The 20,766-nt window shown below is 42.8% G+C and overlaps 2 protein-coding genes across 17 annotated transcripts in view; one reads left to right on the top strand and one right to left on the bottom strand.

Annotated features, from left to right (window-relative positions):
* Positions 1-20,766, top strand: part of STON2 (stonin 2) — a 174,080-nt gene that overhangs the window by 6,481 nt on the left and 146,833 nt on the right. For 14 of the 16 annotated variants that reach the window (XM_063651949.1, XM_054449627.2, XM_054449628.2 and 11 more), the window contains exon 2: positions 3,154-3,264. The exons of the other annotated variants lie outside the window; for them this stretch is intronic. The gene's annotated coding sequence lies outside the window, so the exon portion shown is untranslated. The remainder of the gene's footprint in view (positions 1-3,153; positions 3,265-20,766) is intronic. 16 annotated transcript variants of the gene reach the window in all.
* Positions 17,021-17,589, bottom strand: LOC129013132 (dynein light chain 1, cytoplasmic-like). Its single transcript, XM_063651300.1, has one exon. The coding sequence runs from the start codon at positions 17,563-17,565 to the stop codon at positions 17,296-17,298; it is 270 nt and encodes an 89-aa protein (XP_063507370.1). The 5' UTR covers positions 17,566-17,589; the 3' UTR covers positions 17,021-17,295.

Genomic DNA, 20,766 nt, shown 5'->3' with positions numbered 1-20,766 from the left:
TTTCAGGTCCATTCACTGGACTACTGTATCTGAAGTAAAGGGGTCAAGTGGGAGAGAAGGGAAGTCGGAGCTAGAGACTTCTTTTTTCTTTTTTTTTTTTTTTTTGAGACAGAGTCTTGCTCTGTCATCCAGGCTGGAGTGCAGTGGCGTGATCTCAGCTCACTGCAACCTCTGCCTCCCGGGTTCAAGTAATTCTCCTTCCTCAGCGGGGATTACAGGCGCCCACCACCACGCCCAGCTAATTTTTTGTATTTTTAGTAGAGACGGGGTTTCACCATGTTGGCCAGGCTGGTCTCGAACTTCTGACCTCAGGTGATCCACCTGCCTCGGCCTCCCAAAGTGTTGGGATTACAGGCGTAAGCCACCGTGCCCGGCCTAGATGACTTCTTTTTTTTTTTTTTTGACACAGAGTCTCGCTCTGTCACCCAGGCTGGAGTGCAGTGGCACAATCTCGGCTCACTGCAACCTCCGCCTCCCGGGTTCACGCCATTCTCCTGCCTCAGCCTCCCGAGTAGCTGGGACTACAGGCGCCCGCCACCACGCCCGGCTAATTTTTTGTATTTTTAGTAGAGATGGGGTTTCACCGTGTTAGCCAGGATGGTCTTGACTCCTGACTTCGTGATCCGCCCGCCTCGGCCTCCCAAAGTGCTGGGATTACAGGTGTGAACCACCGTGCCCGGCCTAGATGACTTCTTAAAGCTATCCTTTCTTGACTGCCATCGGACTATTTAATCTTTGCCTAAATTATCAAAAGCACTATTTAATCTGAATGGCTGCATAACCTCCTACAAATGAAGCCATTCAGTGATTTATTAGTAGATGAATAACACTGAACTCTGATTTGGCCCTCTTAACATGTTCATTGTGTTAATAGGAAAGCACTTTGGAGCTAAGGATGTCAAATGTCTATATAAATAAAATCTAATCCTATTATAAACTCTGTCAAACTTGCAGGCAGTTGGTCCTACTCCACTTGCAATCTAACCTGGAAAAGTCAAATGACTTGTTGAAAGTCATGCAGAAATCCCCTGGTGCTTCTGTAATAACTGACCCTGCTTCCCCTGACATTTGGCAGTGTCTAGCTTAAGTCACTTCATATCTCCATAGGGATGCTGACACTAAGAATGACACTAAGATGACACTAGGGCTCCTGTCATTTAGATAGGATTTCTCCTACCCATATTATGCCCTATGGGGGCTCTCAGCTGTGACCCCAAAGGGTCCTTGTTAATTTTAAGCTTGGGGTGAGATCATTGTACGCTTCTCTTTCAGGCTTCTCCCTGGCTTTCATTGAAAGAAGGTACCATTTTAGTGCTTCTTTCATTGAAAGAAGGTACCATTTTAGTGTTTAGTGTGTCCATGCAAACACACCATCTGAATGAAAGGGCATTCTCAAACATTTTTCATGCCAAATGCCGAGAAGTATAGTGGGACCATCAGTGGCTTTCTATCTACCTGAACTTTGAAGTTAGACACTAGACCGTTGCCAGCTTGATAGTCCTTCCATTGGCTGCCCTTTGAAGTTAGCTAACTGGTTTAGAAAAACCAAATGGGATACTTTAAATGAAAACAGACTTTATTTCACTATTTACCTTAGAAACGGAAAACATTTGTCTTAAGTTTTTTTGGTTTTTGTTTCTGTTTTTTTTTGAGAGGAGTATCATTGTGTCACCCAGGCTGGAGTGCAGTGGCAGGATCTCAGCTCACTGCAGCCTCCACCTCCTGGGTTCAAGCGATTCTCGTGTCTCTCCTTCCCCAGTAGCTAGGACTACAGGTGTGTGCCACCATGCCTGGCTAATTTTTGTATTTTCAGTAGAGACGGGGTTTTGCCATGTTGGCCTGGCTGGTCTCAAACTTCTAGCCTCAAGCAGCCCACCTGCCTCAGCCTCCTAAAGTGCTGGGATTACAGGCGTGAGCCACCATGCCTGGCCCATTTGTCTTAAGCTTTTAAAAGAGAATAATGATAATGCCATGGTTAAGTGGATAAGGCTGGGGTGATCCATATTTGGTAGACGTATCCAGTTATATGTTGTTTAAATGTTGTCTATTATGTGAACTCAGAGCTGTCAAAAATATACTTTGTGTTTTTCCCCATCCTTGCCAAACGTAAAATATTCATTTTTTTCTAAATCATTCCGTGTCCCTACATTTCCCTCCACTTCAGACTTTGAACAGTTGAATGGTGGAAAACTTTTATCATTGCTGAAATTATCAAACACACTATCAATAGCTATCATGCATTGAGTTTTATGTCTTCTGCTGAGTGGTTATACCATGTTATCTTACTGAATTTGCACCTCAATGCTGTAAGGGCAGGAGGAGTAGTATCTCATCCAAGGAGTAGCATTACATGAGGAGTAGCATTACATGAGACAGACAGAGGCTGGAGCTAAGTACTTTGTCAAAGGTTGTAATGGAGCTGGGCTTTAAACCTACCTCTCTTAATCTCTTAGATCTAGAAGCTATGCCCTGAGTCACTGTAGTATCTGGAAGCAAAAGGAAGTGTGCTCTAAAGAGTTAACAGGGGCTATCCATGTACTCTCGCCACACCCTGGGAGATGCCTAGTAGGAGGAAAACTGCTTTTGTTTTTGCAGGGTCAGTTCACAGTATCAGCAGGGCAGTCAAAGCACACTTTTTTCTCTTTTTTTCCCTATCTTATCCTTATTCTTTTTGTTATGATGTCTAAAAAGTTGGTGAGTTAGGGAGTGAGGATCTATTTGAGTGAATCCAGCATGTTTCTCAGTCACCACCCATCAACCTAATTGGCATAGGCGGGGCTGTGCAGTCTGCAACAGAGCCAGCTCCTCCAGCTGTGCCATCCATCATACTCAGGCACACTGGAGCGCATATGCTCTGCTTCCGGTTGATTTTAAGTTCCCGATTCCTGAGCAGGCCTTGGGGAGGCAATCCCAAGGAGTCAGAGTTGTTTGCTGTCGCATATCAGACTCCTGTCTGGGTGACTTGGCTGGTCACGGCACAGTGCTCCTGAGCCCAGGGGCTGTGATCTCCTGTCATTTGGTTGCCATTTTCCTGTGAAGAGGATAGAGAATATGCACCCAGTCAGGTCAGGCATTTTGCAGAGGTGGGTCCTGGCTATAAGAAAGCCAGATAAGAGTGCAGGTTCATTTATACATGTATGTTTCTACTCACAGGAAAACAACTCACGAGGCAAAAAAGTACATCTCGTGGGTGGAGCAGGGCGAAGTGGTTACAAGTACAGACTCTGGAGCCAGACTGCCTGGGTTTGAATTGTGCGGTTTCAGGTAAGCTATTTAATCTCCCTGAGCCTCAGTTTCCTTATCTCTACAAAGGGAACCTACTTCATAGGGTTATGAGGATTATATGATAATTTAATTAAATGAGCAGTAAAGCACTTTGACATCAATGTCTGAGAGACGAGAAGTGTTACGTAAGTGTTTATCAAATAGCACATAAAAATAAAGCGGTAGGTGAACATCATGGTTTGTAGGTTACAGTGCTGTGTTAGACGAAGCTTACGTGACTACCTCAGTTAAGGTACTCACGGTGAGTCATGCTCAAATGAAATCTTATAAAGTGTCCTAGGGAAACTAGCCATTTTAAAGAATCATGTGAGAAATATGTACGTAAACTGCCTTTTTGTAAAATGAACATGAGAGAAACTGTGTCAGAGGAAGAGAGAAGACAAGGTTGGATGACTCGATGTTTCGGGCGAGGGGGACTGGAGGGGTAGAGTGCCATCATCTTGGATGGGAAGGGTTCCTGTCATTTCAGGGAAGGGAGAGTCGCTGGTCAAATCTGGATGCGTTAAGTGTGAGAGTCTTGTTAGATGTTGAAGTGAAGATGCTCAGTGGGCACCAGGAGAAGTCAGGTGAGAAGTCAAGGCTGGAAGCATCTGTGTGGGGGTCCCTAGCTTATAAATGGAATCTAACACTGTGAAGGAATGAAGGTATTTAACAGCTGGAGAAGGGGTCCTAGGGTTGAATCAGGGGGCATTCCAGCTTCACTGGGAAATTCAAGCTGGCTCGAGTTTTCTAGTTTGTGCTTTTCTTCACTTTGCCAGTGTAAAATGAGGTATGGACCCATCGGCATTTTCTTTGGGTGGTTTTATCATTTGAGCTCTATAATGCCATGGTTAGGTGCCTAAGACTAGGGTCGGATACCATTTGACCTCTTACTATCTTTGTGCCCTTGGGCAAGTTATTAGTCTCTGAGACTCAGTTTCTTTGCCTGTGAGATGAGAACTGGTGGTTAAAAATGCCCATCTCATAGGTGTGAGGGCTCAGTAAGTGCAACGTTGATGCTATGAAGCTGTTCACCACTTTATGTCTTGAAAGATTCTCACCGTTCATGTAAATTTGTTAAAAGTGAGGAGTGGTGACAGTCACACATGTTTAAAGTGCTTTGAATTTTCCCTAAGCTGAAAACCGCATTTTAATTCAACTTCTATTGCTACTGTTTTTCTTCTTTAAAAAAAAAAGTAAAAGAGAGCGGTCAGGGAGATACTATAGTAACTACACACATATGCCAGCGACTGTGTTTTCTCTGTAATTGAAACATTACATCCAGTGATCAGATCCGGCCTCTATATGTGATAATTGCTACAAGAATTGCAGATGCTCAAGCATTCAGAGATATGAAAACTGAAACACAGAACAAAAGACATACCACTGGATGACAGTGTTTTAGTATCACGTATAATAACCTCATGTTTGCTCTTTGCCACCATGAGCCAGGTAAGAAGATTCTCTCACTCTTCCCTAAGATACTAACCAATCTTCCCTACTATTTTTTTTTGATGGCGGAGTTTCACTCTGTCGTCCAGGCTGGAGTGCAGTGGCATGATCTTGGCTCACTGCAACCTCTGTCTCCTGAGTTCAAGTGATTCTCCTGCCTAAGCCTCCCAAGTAGCTGGGAGTACAGGTGTGAGCCACCATGCCCATCTAATTTTGTGTTGTTAGTGGAGATGGCGTTTCACTTTGTTGGTTAAGCTGGTCTCGAACTCCTGACCTCAAATGATCCACCCTCCTCCTCGGCCTCCCAAAGTGGTGGGATTCCAGGCGTGAGCCACCGAGCCCAGCCTTCTCTACTATTTTAAAACCAAGTTTTACACTTGGTTGGAAAATTCCTCTAATCCATTTTATTTCACTCAGCAAATAATAATATTCTGAATCTGTTTCTAAAACACTCTCACTCTCAAAGCTAAATAAGAACCCAGAGATATGGAGAATCACATTCTGAAGTCTTGTCACTCTATTCTCTAATAATTATGTCTGCTGTGTTTGCATTTATGGTTTATATGCTTTGAATTTGTAGCTTTTCTGTTTTGCAAGAGTTACTGTCAGTGAGACATCTACCAAAAGAAGTACTGCTATTAGTGGTGTCAGGACCAAATGTATGTAACAGTGTGGTGTGTTTCTATATCCCTACTGTGGTTTTTGAGAAACCATCTCTAGATGGGAGAGAGTGATGTGAGGACTGAAAGAAAAAATCTTTAGAAACAACAAAGCAGAAACATTAATAGGAAAGAGCTTCCAGTGATTAAATTTTTCTTTTGGTCTTTCAGATTGAGGAAGTAAGGAGAATAGGCATACATGGTGGGAAATTTCCATCAACTTGGAAAAAACAATAGAATACATAATTCTTAGCCACTGAGATGAGAGCCCAGGAAGTCACAAGGTCAAAGGATCCTGTCCCATTGTCTGTGGTGACAGCCTGTCCTCCCGCTAGAAGGAATGCCTTACCCTTAAACAATGGAAATGTCCCTGAGAAGTTGAAGAAATGCATGCTGATGGAATTTTTTAAATCAAATCATTGTAGAAGTACCCCAGTGATTATACTTTTCTGTATTTTCCATTTTTTTTTTTTTTTTAGTGAGAGTGTATTCTGTTTATAATAAAAACAGAAATCAGAAAAATATTTTTTTTTTGATATGGAGTCTTGCTTTGTCATCCAGGCTGGAGTACAGTGGCGCGATCTTGGCTCACTGCAACCTCAGCTTTCCGTGTTCAAGCAATTCTCCTGCCTCAGCCTCCCGAGTAGCTGGGGTTATAGGTGTGCGCCACCACTCCCAGCCAATTTTTGTCTTTTTAGTAGAGATGGGGTTTCACCATGTTGGCCAGGCTGGTCTCAAACTCCTGACATCAAGTGATCTGCCTGCCTTGGCCTCCCAAAGTGCTGGGATTATAGGCATGAGCCACCGTGCCTGATTAGGAAAAATAAAAGAAGGAAATAAACTAGGAGTGTGGGGATGAGTGAGTTGTCACCATTGAAAGGTGCTCATTTGCTCACATTTTATTCTGTGAGAATTCTTTTGTTCTGCAAGCTGTGACATTTCATAACATACCTGCTCTCCACATTTAGAATTTACTTTAAACATAGGGGATGTCAGTAGTGCATTTCATGTATCAAAACCTCAGACTCCACTCTACCAAAGCAGCCAGGCCTCAGTCAACAGACATCGACTCTCACACTGTGCCAAGCCCACCCAGTGTGTCCTGGTTCCTTGTGGCTGTCCCCGGCAGTTGGAGACACCCACATGCCCCTGCCTTCAGTCAGCAGACACAAACTTGGGATGTGTCTGTTTCTTGTTTGTGAGAGGCCTGGTTCACAAGGATAACATCATGATCAGCCAGGGGCCCCTGTGGAGCTGCCCCATGAGGCCATTGCAGCAGCCTGCGTTTTAGCGTTTGGCCAGGCTGTTTTGGTTTTATGCCCATGCGTCTGTTTGTTGGGGGAAGAGGGAGGGGAAGGATTCTCAGAAAAGGGAAGGACATATCCTCTGCTTTGCTGAAAACGGAAATAAGGAATTATCAGTTCAGGGTCAGTAGAAGCCACAGTGCCTGGCTTCCTTCTGCTGGGCTCCTCTGGAATAATTTTGTTTTGTTTTGAAAGGCCCGAAAGCAACTTGAGCCAAATAAGTTCTAGGGTGACAGTTTTTAACAGGGAGTCCACAGATCTCTAGGACTTTGAGAAGTGTGTCTGTGAAGTGCCTTAAATTATAATTAATGTTGCGTGTATGTGTATTTTTCCAGAGATGAGAGTCTCTGGCTTAAATTATAATTCAAAGAGATTCAGAGAGCTATAATTTTTTGTTTAAAGGCTAAGAACCAGTTTCAAGGAGAGGCCTTCAAGTCTGAGTTGTACATCTTGGTCTTGGCCCTAACTTGAGAACTCTTCCTGATTGGTGACTTGTGTATGTAGTGATAATATCAAGAAAAGTGTGCAGCGCACCTTAGGTATACCTATAGAAGGTCATGTTGCAGGAAGTTGAAGAAGGTTTCACTTTTTCAAGTGCTGGAAAGCTGGAACTCTAGAAATCTTTTTTTTTTTTTGAGACAGAGTCTTGCCCTGTCTGCCAGGCTGGAGTGCGGTGGCACCATCTTGGCTCACTGCAACCTCCGTCTCCAAGGTTCAAGCAATTTTCCTACCTCAGCCTCTTGAGTAGCTGGGATTACAGGTGCGTACCTCCACACCCAGCTAAGTTTTTTGTATCTTTAGTAGAGACAAGGTTTCACCATGTTGGCCAGGCTAGTCTTGAACTCCTGACCTCGTGATCCGCCCGCCTCAGCCTCCCAAAGTGCTGCGATTACAGGCGTGAGCCACTGCGCCTGGCCTGGAAATCTAGAAATATTAGTTGGACCCACAGAAACCCATGCACTTACTGAAGCCCATGCTGCAGAAAGATGAAGGTTTCACTTTTTCAGATGCTGGAAAACTGGGCATCCAGAAATCTGTGACATCTGTCCTAATGCCTCCTATTCTCTCCTTTCTCAAGCACACTCAGAGCTCCCTTAATATTCTGTATCATCATAGTATTGACTAGTTGGAATGAACACAAATATCTCTTTTACCTGATGTCTCAGTGTGTTTGTGTTGCTGTTAAGGAACAGCCAAGACTGGGTAATTTATAAAGAAAAGAGGTTTATTTGGCTCATAGTTCTGCAGGTTGTAGAAGAAGCATGGCGCCCACATCTGCTTTTGGTGAGGGCTTCAGGTTGGTTCCACTCAGGATGGAAGGTAAAGGGGACCCAGGTGTGCAGAGATCACATAGCAAGACAGCAGAAACAAGAGAAAAAGGAGGAGGTGCCAGGCTCTTTTCAACTTCAGTTCTCGTGGGAACTAAGTGAGAACTCTCTCACTCCTGTGAGAATGGCACCAAGCCATTCATAGGGATCTGGCCTCACAATCCAAACACCTCTTACCGGGCCCCACTACCAACACTGGGGATCAAACTGCAACAGGAGACTTGGCAGGGCCAAACAAAGCATGTCCAAATCATAGCACCTGATCTTCTGCTAAGTTCTAAGATAATCCAGGCCCTCATGATGGTGACAAGATAACACATTTATGAGGAACTTCCTCCAAGTGGCTGTTTATCCTGTGCTAAACACAAATGACCTTCCTCAGGGTTCTAGCCTTGGTTCTTGTTTTTCCTCTCATTATTCTGAGTGACCCAGTCCAAATCCCCAGTTTCCAGTGGCCTCTCAGTCTGTGTTTTTAGCACTCATCTCTCTTCTTCTGCGCTCTAAATCTGCCTATTTAACAGGTCCTAAAGACAACATCTCAATGTGGTTGTCCCACGGGCCCATCAAATCACTGGGCCTAATGCTAAGCTCATCACCTCCCTTTTATCTCCCAACCATTCTTCCTCTTGAAGTCCTTATCTTGGCAAGTGGTACAAAAATTGATCCAGTTTTCCAAAGGTTTTTTTCATCCACCTACCGCATCTTTACTTCCACAATCTCAATGAGTCCAAAAAAGATTCTATCCCCATATCTTGATAACATTACATCGTAAATGGCTGTAAAAACACCTTTCCTCTCTATCCCCCATCTTGCGATGCCTAATCACTCTAATTACTAGCTGGTCTTTTCACTCTCCGGTTGATCTCTCTCATTGCTTCCAGAATAACCTTTTTCTAAAAAACAAATTGGGTCACGTTATTTCCCTGCTTAAATTCTTTAATCGATCTCCATTGCCTTTACGACAAAACCCAACCTTCTTGGCATGGCCTACTGGGCCCTGTCTGACATGACTCCTAGCTCTCCAGCCTCCTGTCTTACTCTTCTCCTTCTGGCTCATTGCTTCGTCAAAGTAAATCACCTATAGTTCAGAAAACATATCTTTTTATTCATCTTCTGGACTCAGTAGGGGCATAATACATTTTTAATGCAGCTGTTTTGAGTGGAGGCCTTGAAAAAACTATTACACTTCACATTCCAAGTCGGGTAACAAAAAGACATCTTCATACCATCTCAGTGCTTCATCCCATCCCTTCCGCCTGACCTATTTCTAACATTAATGCTGAATCTCAGGCCATCCTTGAACATGAACCTCATTTCTGAGCCTCTCGTCCTCCCTTCACAGCATGCCTTATTCATCTCCAGATCCCACCCTGTGTGTGACACACATTGCAGGGGTTGGGGTCAGTGATGGGTGATGTTCAGGTGTGAGGTTAGGGAGGGGGCAGGTCTGGGGATAGACGTAGGAATCAGGGAGGTTGCACACACCCTTTGGTAGCAAATAATAGTTTTGCATGTTAACGTGAGTGGTTAAGCATGGCTGAATGCAATGGTACCCTCTTATTGACCATTTTGTATTGTCATGCTTTGTTCTTGTAGATGCCATCCTGCCAGCTTGGAATGTCCATTTTCTCCACCAGTGACTCCTGCCTCACAGAACTAATTTCTATTAATCTTTCAACCAGTTGTTACCTTCCCTGTTATTCTTCACTGACCCCAAATTGGGCTAGGTGTCACTCTTGTGCACCCATCGCACTGCTACAATCTCCAGAAGTTGCCCTGATCACACCATACTGTGATTATTTATTTGCCTGTCTCTCTCTCCAAGGCAGGGGCTGGATCTTAGTCCTCTCTCTGTTCTTAGAATTTCACAACAACATCCCTAGCAATAGGAGATGCTGAATAAATGCTTATTGAATGAATGAATGAATGAATGGGCGATGTTCTGTGACAGACTTCTAAAAACCTGCATAAGCTCCGTGAGCATAAATAACCCAGAGTCCAACAAGACCTGTTAGATCATCTCTTTATATTCTACGCATGTGGCATTGCATACCAGCATTGATTCTTATCCAGATTTTAACTTTCCATATTGGCTATCTCTTAGGCACATCTCAAACCCTCTTAGCCCTACCTGTCTCTGGGCTACTGGACTGAATCATTCTGCCATCCGAGACTACTACTGCAGGTCCTTTCACTACTTCGAGACTCAGATGAAATACCACATTGAAGGGTGTGGAATCTGGATTTCTCATCTGCTGCTAAAGGATCTAGAAGATGCACCCCCAAAATGTGGGGAGTTGGGCCAACATGGTGTGAACTCTGACCAAAGGGGAATAAGAGACAGGTGGGAGCTGGCAGGTACATTTCCTGTCCAAGCACCAGCCCCTGCAATGAAAGGTTTTGAGATACCTTAGTTCCCAATAGCCTCTCTGACCCAGCAACAAGCTGATTCTTGTGAAGCCATGGCCAGTTTAGGCCCACTCCATCTTACATTTGCTTTCCCTACCTTACTTCTCTTCTCTTACTTGGGCTTCCCTGGGATTGCTGTAAAACACTGGTGTAGAAGATTGGCCTCAGGCTCTGTCTCCTAAGGAATCTGGCCTAAGACATGTTCACACCTGCCAGTATTTCCCTAGAGAATCATGGGCCAGTGGAGGTGGGAGAGGGAAGAACAGTATGCATCAGGTGGTCTCTAGAGCATGGATGCAGCAGGGCTTGCCTGGAAGTTCAAGGCTTCAGCCATGCATCCGCTGTCCTTCTCTACACAAGTGAGTGGTGTTGGCCACCCTCATTTAGGGGAATTGGGCAGATGGATGCATTAGTAGAAAAAGATCCATCATTTAGAACCTGTGAACTAGTTCCTATGGAGGCTGACCATCTGTTCCATAATTTCCTGTTTTTAAAAATCCCAACTTAAGAAATCAAATACATACATGCATATATATATGTATATATATAAATATATATATAAACTTGTATATATATAAATGTATATATATATAAACTTTTATATATATATAAACGTTTATATATATAAACTTTTATATATATATAAACGTATATATATATAAACTTTTATATATATATATAAACGTATATATATATATATATATATATATATATATATATATATAAACTTTTATGTCAGTGATACAGCTGTGAAAATGGATCCTTAACAATAACTGTGATGTATTCTGGGTTTAAATCCTAGCTTTGCCACTTACTACTTGTGTGACCTTGAGAAAGTTGGCCAGTCCAAGCCTTAGTTTCCTCACCTGGAAAAGAGTCATTAGTAATAGCAGCTTATGTCAGGATGTTGTTGTAAAGATGGGACAAGATAATGCATTTGTAGGCCTCAACACAGTACTGTATAGAGTAAGCACTCACAAGATATTAGTTATAGTTATTAATATTCTCTCTTTAAAATACAATTTGAGAATGATAGAGTGTTAATCCTAGTATAGTAAACAAATTTAAGTTTAGAGTTTTTTTTTTTTTTAATTTGTAGAGCTTAGAAAGATTTTATTGAGATTTTAAAAGATATTTTCTTGGTCTGAAACTTTTTTCTAGGGAATCAAAATCTCAGACCCAGTTTTAATCTTGCTAAAAAGGGTGGGAAGGCATGATAAAAAGCTTCTATGGAAGTGGTGTTTACCTGCCAGATATTTTGTTTTATTGGAAATGTGTGAGAACCACATGGGGCTTGAGACTACATAAGTGTATTTCCCATCTTCCAAATATTTTTAAGGTCTTTGCGAATAACTTTATATCAATCCCAAATTAATAAATTTGTGGAAACAAAAGCAGAAAGGTTTTACAGTTGTGCTGTGGTTATTCAGAGAATTTGTGGCAGAGAAGATCCCAGGAACTAGCCTCTTGCCCCCTACCTGAGGCAAGCTTCAATCTGTGCCAGGTAAACAGAAAAGTACTTCCTCCAGGGAAGGGAAGCACATAATCGGGATTAACAATGTGTATGCTGGTAACTTTTTGCCTTTTTTTTACAAAGCTGTATTAAGAGTCATTAAGCTTTAAACTGTAATCCGGGTTTATTATTAACTCCTGGCAATCAAGCTTCCAGTTCAGCTGTTCTACTTTATTCTACAAATGCTTGTCGCTTTCTGATACGGTTTGGCTGTGTCCCCACCCAAATCTCATCTTGAATGCCCACGTATTATAGGAGAGACTTGGTGGGAGGTAATTGAATCATGGGGACAAGTCTTTCCTGTGCTGTTCTCATGATAGTGAATAAGTCTCACGAGATCTGATGGTTTTATTAAGAGGAGTTCCCATGCACAGGCTCTCTCTCTTTGCCTGCTGCCATCCATGTAAGATGTGACTTGCTCCTCCTTCCCTTCTGCCATGATTGTGAGGCTTCCACAGCCACGTGGAACTGTAAGTCCAATTAAACCTTTTTCTTTTGTAAATTGCCCAGTCTTGGGTATGTCTTTATATGAAAACGGACTAATACACTTTCCTTCTGTGTAATGGCACTGAGCGCTAGAAATGCTGCCAGGAAGGGTCCATCCCTTCAGAAGCTAAACTCTGCAAGCTTTCTCAAGTCACCAGCGACCACCCAAGGCCCTTTATGTCTCTCCTCAGCATTTGACACTAGAGAAAACTTCTTGTTCAAAATTCCCTCTTGCCATCATAGCCTGGAGCCCTCTGGTTTTTCTCTCTCTCTCTGCCTGGCTCTGTCACCCGAGGGTCTAACTTCCCCCTTCCCAGCCCCACTCCCTTATGTAGGCATGCTGCAAGAATCAGTCATCTTCTTCTATCTTTTTACTTCCCCTATTGATAACCTATTCATTCCCTTGGCTTCATACATTGTTTTTTCTTGGATGACTCTAAAATCTAACTTTTCACCCGTAATTTTTCTCTAGGCACCAAATCTACATTTTCACAGTCTTTTGCATCTCAACATATCCCAAAAACTTACTTCTTATCCTGTCTCCAATTAATTGCATAGTTTAAGGGACCACTCCTAGTTTCCTTAGGGTATGTATTGGGGTCTTCTCTGCCCTTACCTCAGATACTATGGCACTACTATTCTCCTATCACCCAAGCTTAATTGCTATTTCCTGTCACTGTTGTTTCTTCTATTCTGTTGAATAAAGAACAAGACCAAGGATTCCTGTGGCTATAAGGTGTTTTCTCTACTTTCATCTTTTTGCCCAGTTAAGGTTTTCTCCTGAACATTCAACATTTCTTTGCTTTTCTACAGTGTGGATGGTGATGTGGGAGGGCCCGTCCTGTTGCAGAGCGGGGGGCCGGGGGCGGGGTGGTGAATAGCTCTAGGGGCAGCGTCAGATAAGAGAACGTGGTTTATATTGCATTGTGTGAATGGCACCTCCTGGAGTTGTGCAACACAGTGCTGTGGGAGTGTAAGCATGCAAGGGATGGAGTGTCACTGAGTCCTTTTGGGATGCCAAAGACTTGAGTGGCAGGAACAAGTTGAGGGGAGTTGGCAGTTTAACCCACAAGGAAAGTTTGATTTTTACAAAAGAGGAAGGGGGAAATAATTTTTCCTCTGCGTCATCTACCTGGGGAATAAAACCCTGTGTTTTTCTAGACAGATCTGCATTGAGCTGACTTCATTGTAGAGCTACCCACCAAGCTTGAGATTTGTGGCCTGGAGCTCTGTTTTCCTCTAATCCTTGTTATTCTTGGTATAGAGAGTGTTGGCAGGAGCTTTACACATAAAGGTTTTGTGTGCCTGCAGCTCTACTGATAAATTAGGATAAAACCAGACCCTCACGTCACAACTGGACTCCCTTGGATATGGTTTTCCTATGGTCCAAAGAGGTTGGTCATAGCTTTGGTCACAGTGCTGCCTCCAGTCGACTGAAATGGCCCAGATGACTTGGCCACACCAGCAGTAGGACACCTTGGCTGACGCTTATAGCAGCAGTGTCCTTTGTTCAGGGGCCTGTGGAGCACCCAGACAGGCAGGTTGCCATCTTCCACTGCACAGACTGTGTGGTACACACTCTTCGTGGGCATGGCTCACATAGATGACCATGGGAATGGGCCCTGAAGTTGTCCACTGTGTTGACCCTGCCTCCGGTACCTTCTCTCACTACTCATTTCCAGGCCAACCGATGCCCCGCATTGAGCCAGCTAGGCTCTTTCCTGTCTCAGGCCGAAGCTCACACCACTGCTTCCTTTTTTTCCCCAAATTTCTAAGGTCTCCTCCTTCTTTGCACTTTCACTTCCTGAATGCCATGACCACAGGAATGAAATCAGCAAGTTCTTGTTCTCTCTCTTGACTAGGCTAACTCCTCCCAACCTGCATGGGTAGAAATAACGATGGTAATAGATAGCATTGACTGAGCGCTTATTATTCATGAAAAGGTTTACCTACAGCCTCTTCCAGAATCTCTGAGGTAGATACTACTAGATGAAACTCAGGCTTAGAGCATTTCAGAGACAGAGATATTCCGTGACTAGAGTTAACAACGGGGGACTTGGCCTGCTGCCTGAAGAGCTTGTGCTCTGAAGGGTATCCTAGGCTTCCTCCTAAGACTCAGGTTAGATACAGCCTCTTCCAGGAAGCCTCCCTGGGCTCCCCACACCCTGCCTCTGACCTTTGGTCATGCTCCTTAGTAACCTGTGCTGTCATGCAAGCTCAGGGCCTCTCAAAGGTGGTGGAGAGAGACCTATGTTCCTTGCTTTTTCTGAGTTCCCAGAATATTAAAAACTGAGGAAGCTCCAAGACAGGATTAGAAAAATATTATGATTTTTTTGGATATATTTTCTTCTCTGATTTGACCAAATTAAAACCTTAAGTGTATAATCATATACATAGAAACCTACAACGTGATATAATTTTGGTATGTGCAAGGCAGCTATAGGACTTACAATAGTTTTTTTTTTTTTTTCTTTGAGATGGAGTCTCACTCTGTTGCCAGGCTGGAGTGCAGTGGTGCCATCTTGGCTCACTGCCACCTCTGCCTCCGGGGTTCAAGTGATTCTCCTGCCTCAGCCTCCCAAGTAGCTGGGACTACAGGTGTGCACCACCACACCCAGCTAATTTTTGTATTTTTAGTGTTATATCCCTAACATCTAGCAGAGGGTCAGGGCTCGGCACACTGGGGGCTCTTAATTTGTCTTGGTTGATTGAATGAATGAGTCAATGAATTGTCTGTGAACAGTCTCAGACATCAGAAAGATTTTAGTTAGAATCCCAGACTACTCTTTACTACTCTCTGACCTTGAGCACGTTACTTAACCTCTCTGGCCTCAGCTTTTGTCATCTCTGAAATGCTGGTGTTATTAATAATAGTACCTACCTCATAAGGTTGATAAGAGGAACAAAGGAGGTAATGTACCTCATCTATAGGATGGCAAAAGTGAACTGTCATGAACAGTGCTTGGGTCCAGGGCAGGGGTGGTAGGAGACAGGTCATGGGCATCATTGTCAGCAAAGTGAGAGCCACTCCAGCTGCTTCCCTTCTCTGTGTCTTTGTGTCCCCAGCCAGCCACGGAGAAGAAGGATTGGTGATCGTAAGAGAGTCTCCAAAGCACCTGACTTTGTTCCCAGAGCCCTTAGCCCCTTTCCACATTCTGCCATTTGATGGACAACAATGGGCAGATTTTACCTTTTAAATAACACTCTGCAGCCCAGCAAGCATCCTCACCCACATCAGGCCACCAAGCATTCTCACTCACATTCTTAAATGAAGTAATAATCTCATTATCTCAATAATTTACGTTATCTCATTTATAATTATTATTTCATTTAATAATTACTCTTTAAATCAATATTAAATGGGTTGTGGTGTCAGGAAATTCCTGCTCTTGTTGTATCATTCCTGGCACCTTCTCCTCCCCTAGTGGCAGAGTTACCGTGGAGGACATTTGTTCTTGTATTTACTGAGTTCTTTGGCAACATCCTCATTTTTTTTTCACATCTAGTATTCAAGGAATCTTACAGAGAAAAGCCTCATTTCAAACTTTTCTGTTTCCAAGTGGCCAGATAGAGAGTGGGCTGCTTGGTCCAGGACCTCTAACTCATGCATGCCCTTGTATTGAAGAGCAGGGCACAGCAGCACTCCCTATCTGGGACTCCACCATCTTCTGTGTCCATTTGGCGTCACAGGGTTCTAAAACTTGGATGGAGCTTTCTAAGTGTGAGCATCCACATTGCCCTGGCGTGTGACAACATTGGCCACTTCTTTTCTTTTGCTACAGCTTCTCCCTAGATAACTGGATCCCTTCCGTCTGATGATCATGTCCTAACTTGTATCTCTGGCCTCAAGCTTCAAACTCAAAAGTCCAAGTGCCTAGTTGACATCTCTCTTGGATGTCTAATGAGCATCCCAAATGTATCATATTTAAAAAGAAATGCTTACTTTACTCCCAAATCCTAACTCTTTCTCTCTACCCTGGTCAGTGGCACTATCACCCACCCTGTCCTCCACCAGAATTCCTTGTCCTCCCTCCTATGTGACATCCATCAGTAAGTCCTGAAGACCCTGCCTCTAAAATATATCTCAGATGACATCTCTTTCTCTTCATCTCCATTGTTTCATCCAGACTCTGGCCATCATCATCTTTCTTTTTCTTTATAAAGAAATAAAACACTTTATTCTCAATGTTGCTAATATTTTAAATTAAAACAGTAAGAAAGCTTTTAATGTTTAAATGTTGCTAATATTTTAAATTACAACAGTAAGAAAGCTTTGTTTTCTTCACATGTGCAACAGATTTGTTTGTTTATTTATTTATTTATTTATTTTTTGAGATGGAGTCTTTCTCCTGTTGCCTAGGCTGGAGTGCAATGGCATGATTTCTGCTCACTGCAACCTCCACCTCCCGGGTTCAAGCAATTCTCCTGCCTCAGCCTCCCAAGTAGTTGGGATTACAGACGAATGCCACTATGCCAGGCTAACTTTTTTGTATTTTTAATAGAGACGGGGTTTCACCAGGCTGGTCTCGAACACCTGACCACTTGATCTGCCCACCTCAGCCTCCCAAAGTGCTGAGATTACAGGCGTGAGCCACTGCGCCCAGCCAACAGATTTATTTTTTAAAGGAATGGATTTTAAGAGAAAACAACGTGAGGCAGAAGTATGGAAGAGAAAATAAATACAAATGTAGGCTATTTTGCTAATTGTTTTATAACCACAACAAACTAGTACAGAGAATGCCCTGTATAAAACACAATAAAGGTTCAAACATCGAGGTGTTCCCTTAGCAAGGCTGAAAATTTCAGTCTCTGGTATTTGGAATTTAGGCTGCAGTCCTCGTTTTTGGATGGACCACTGGTGGGTGGCACAGTCCATGCTTTTAACCAGATTTGAACAGAAGAATGGCCACTTGGCCCAGGTAGAAGTAGATGAAGTGTTTGGTTTCATGTGTCACGTAACTACTGAAGTTCCTCCCCACGATGCAATGCCAGGTGGGATTGTACTTCTTGTCACATTCCTTCTTGATATGAGCCGCAATGTTCTTCTCTATGTTGTATTTCTCCAGCGCCTGAGTAGCGCACTCCACTGAGTTCTGTTGCATCTCTTCCGACATGTCCGCATTTTTGATCACGGCCTTTTGGTCACACATGGTTACCCATGGAGAAGGGGGCTGGCTGACTGCAACGGTCTCCTGGGGAGGTGCTAGCATCGCCCGGCTGGAGCTGCCATCGCTACCGAAGCTGTGGCGCATCTAAGAAGAAAGCTTTTAATGTTTGACAGAGAGTTTTAAAGGTCACAAAGCAATCATATTTTCCCCTTTGCGAAGACTGCTTTGCATAGTTTCAGCTTGCGTGGTCATTTTTTTTTTAATTTTAAAAATTCTGTTAAATTACAGCTATAAAATGGACCACCTTAACCATTTTTAAGAGTAGAGTTCAGCGGCATTATGTCCTTTCACATCGTTGTGCAGCTATTGCCACATCCATCTCCAGAACTCTTTTTATCTTGCAAAACTGAAACTTCGTACCTGTTAAACACTAACTCCTCTGCCTCCCTGGCCCCTGGCAACCACTATTCTACTCTCTGTTCTGTTAATGTGACTACTTTAAGTACTTCATGTAAGTGGAATCATATAGTATTTGTCGTTTTGTAACTGGCTTATTTCACTTAGCATGATGTCCTCAAGGGTCATTCATGTTGTAGCATGTATCAGAATTTGCTTTCTTTTTAAGGCTGAATAATGTTCCATTGCATGTATATACTACATTTTGCTTATCCATCCCGTTCATCATCGGACACCTAGGTTGTTTCAGGCCACCATCATCTCTTTTCTCAACTGTTTTGACAGCCTCCTAATTGTTCGCTTTAATTCCAATCTTTCCCTTTCCATATTCTTTGCTGAGTTTCAAAAAAGGCAAATCAAATTTTGTTGCTTCTCTTTAAACTTCTTCAGTGACTTCTCATCGTGCTTGGAATAAAAGTTAAACATCTTAATCTGAATCACAAGACCTTGTAGTTCTAAAGACTCATGACCTTTACAACCTCTCATGCCTCTTGGCTACTCTATTCCCAGGTCAAGTGTTTTCTGGATTTGTTTATTTGTTTTTCTCATCTCAGACTCTTTGTGTCTTTGGTTCCCTTTACCTTGAATCCTCTTCACTTTTCATCCCGTCGTGGTTGGCTTCTTCTTATCTTTGAGATGATAGTTAAGTGTCACCTCTTCAGAGACATCTTCTGTCACTCTATGTATAAGATTCGTTGTTATTCCTTGTCTTAACTCTGTTTATTTGTAGGTCTTTTGTTTTTGGTTGATTTGTTTCATACTTCCTTTTCCCTCATGATATAAGCCCCTTGAAGGCAGGGTCTATATCTGTGTCATTTACTTTTTTAAATTTATTATTTTTTTTCATTTTTTAGGCGGAGTTTCACTCTTGTTGCAAAGCCTTGCCAGGCTAGAGTGCAATGGTGTGATCTCGGCTCACTGCAACCTCTGCCTCCCGGGTTCAAGCGATTCTCCTGCCTCACCCTCTGGAGTGACCAGGATTACAGGCATGTGCCACCACACCCGGCTAATTTTTGTATTTTTAGTAGAGGCGGGGTTTCGCCATGTTGGTCAGGCTGGTCTCGAACTCCTGACCTCAGGTGATCCACCTGTCTCGGCCTCCCAAAGTGCTGGGATTACAGGCGTGAAGCCAGTGCGCCCAGCTCTCATTTACTTTTGTACCCTGAACATCTAGCTGGTATTTAATAACCACTTGTTGGATGAATGAATAAATATCCTGTTTAAGGAAAGAGTGTGAGAGAAGATACCACAATCAAGTTTACTTTTCCTTTCCTTCCTTTTTTCCTCACTCTCCCCTCATCCCACCTTCAAAACATTCTAAAATGTTAACATCCCTCACTGTTAAGAAGAATCACTGGCGTGTAATGATCACTGCTGCTCCAGAAAACTGGTTGAATTGCCATTGGCCTCCTGATGTCGAAAGGGGACATACCCCAAAATTTTCCTTAACCTTCTCCACTAAAAATGATCACTTTTCCAGCCTTGCCCCATGTCTCTGAAGAAGCAACCTAATTTTGCAGTGGCCTAAATAAGCAAGGCAGAAAAACAGAAATTAAACCTGGAGAGAGAATACCCATGTAGTGTGTTTCAAAGTGCGACATGTGTAATTTTGTATTTTCTGCAGTTTTGCATTGTCTTTGTTTATTCCCTACTGTGGATAATGGTTGATTTTAGTTGAAGTTCAGTCCCTTATCCATATTGGGAAATTATTTAAAGAAGGCTTTGGCTAGACTTCGAAGACTTTAAGCTCTGGAGTAAATTCTCCTCCCATGTTTTACTGTTATACTCCCTTTCTCTTTCACAATCTCATTGACAATCAGAGATTTTCTTGGTTTTTGTATTGGTTTTCTGTAAGTGTGTATCACAGGACCACAAAATGTGTGTTGAAACCTCACTCTTTGTTAGGTCAGAAGTCTGGCACAGTCTGAATGGGTTCCCTGCTCAGGGTACCATGGGCAGAAATCAAGGGTTGGCCAGTGGTGTTCTCACTGGAGCTCAGGGTCCCCTTCAGGCTATGGCCTATTGTTGGCAGAGTTCAGTTCCTTGTGGTTGCAGGACTGAGGCTGCCATTTAAAGAGCGCATTAATTAGATTTGGCTCACCTGGATCATCTCCCTGTCTTAAGGTCAATTGAGTAGTAACCTTAATTGCATCTGTAAAATCTGTTTTGCCATGCAGTATAACATAACTACAAGAGTAATACCAGGGCTCAGATATAATGAGGTCATTTTAGGATTCTGCCTACCACATTGATCTCTTCTGTTTTTTTTTTTTTTTTTTTTTTTTTTGGTTAGAGTTACATTCCTCTGCATGCATCAGAAAGTCTAATTCTAATAGCTTAAGCAAAAATATAATTTTTCACATAAAAAGTAGAGAAACAAATGATTGTTGATATCAGTTCAGTGGCTCAGTGACATCAGGGCCAATGACTGTTATTCTCTTAGCCTGTCCTTTCTGTGATTATTGTAGCTCCAGCTATTAAGACCGTATTCAAGTTGGGAAAAAAGAGAAAATGAGAAGGATCAGAGCTTCATGAACTACATCTGTCTCCTTCATTGGGATAGCAAAACAAAACCAAGACAAAAAATACTTTTTAGAACTATATTTCTCACTGTATCTCCATTTACGTCTAACTAGCTAGAACTTGGTGAAGTTACCACCTCTAGGTGAAGATAGGAGAGCAGGAATAGGAATTATTGTGATTGGCTTAAACCAGGATGATGAGAAGAAATGGATGCTGGTGATGCAGCGAACACTGTCAGTTATACCTCATTTCTAGAAGGCAGAA

This window comes from Pongo pygmaeus, chromosome 15 (genome assembly GCF_028885625.2).
Source record: "Pongo pygmaeus isolate AG05252 chromosome 15, NHGRI_mPonPyg2-v2.0_pri, whole genome shotgun sequence".
Classification (NCBI taxonomy): domain Eukaryota; kingdom Metazoa; phylum Chordata; class Mammalia; order Primates; family Hominidae; genus Pongo; species Pongo pygmaeus.
Note: the sequence above shows the minus strand (reverse complement) of the source record. Positions and strands in the feature narration are given on the sequence as shown.

Coding starts and splice junctions, on each gene's coding strand:
- LOC129013132 (XM_063651300.1), bottom strand. CDS start 17,565: ATGTGTGACCAAAAGGCCGTGATCAAAAATGCGGACATGTCGGAAGAG.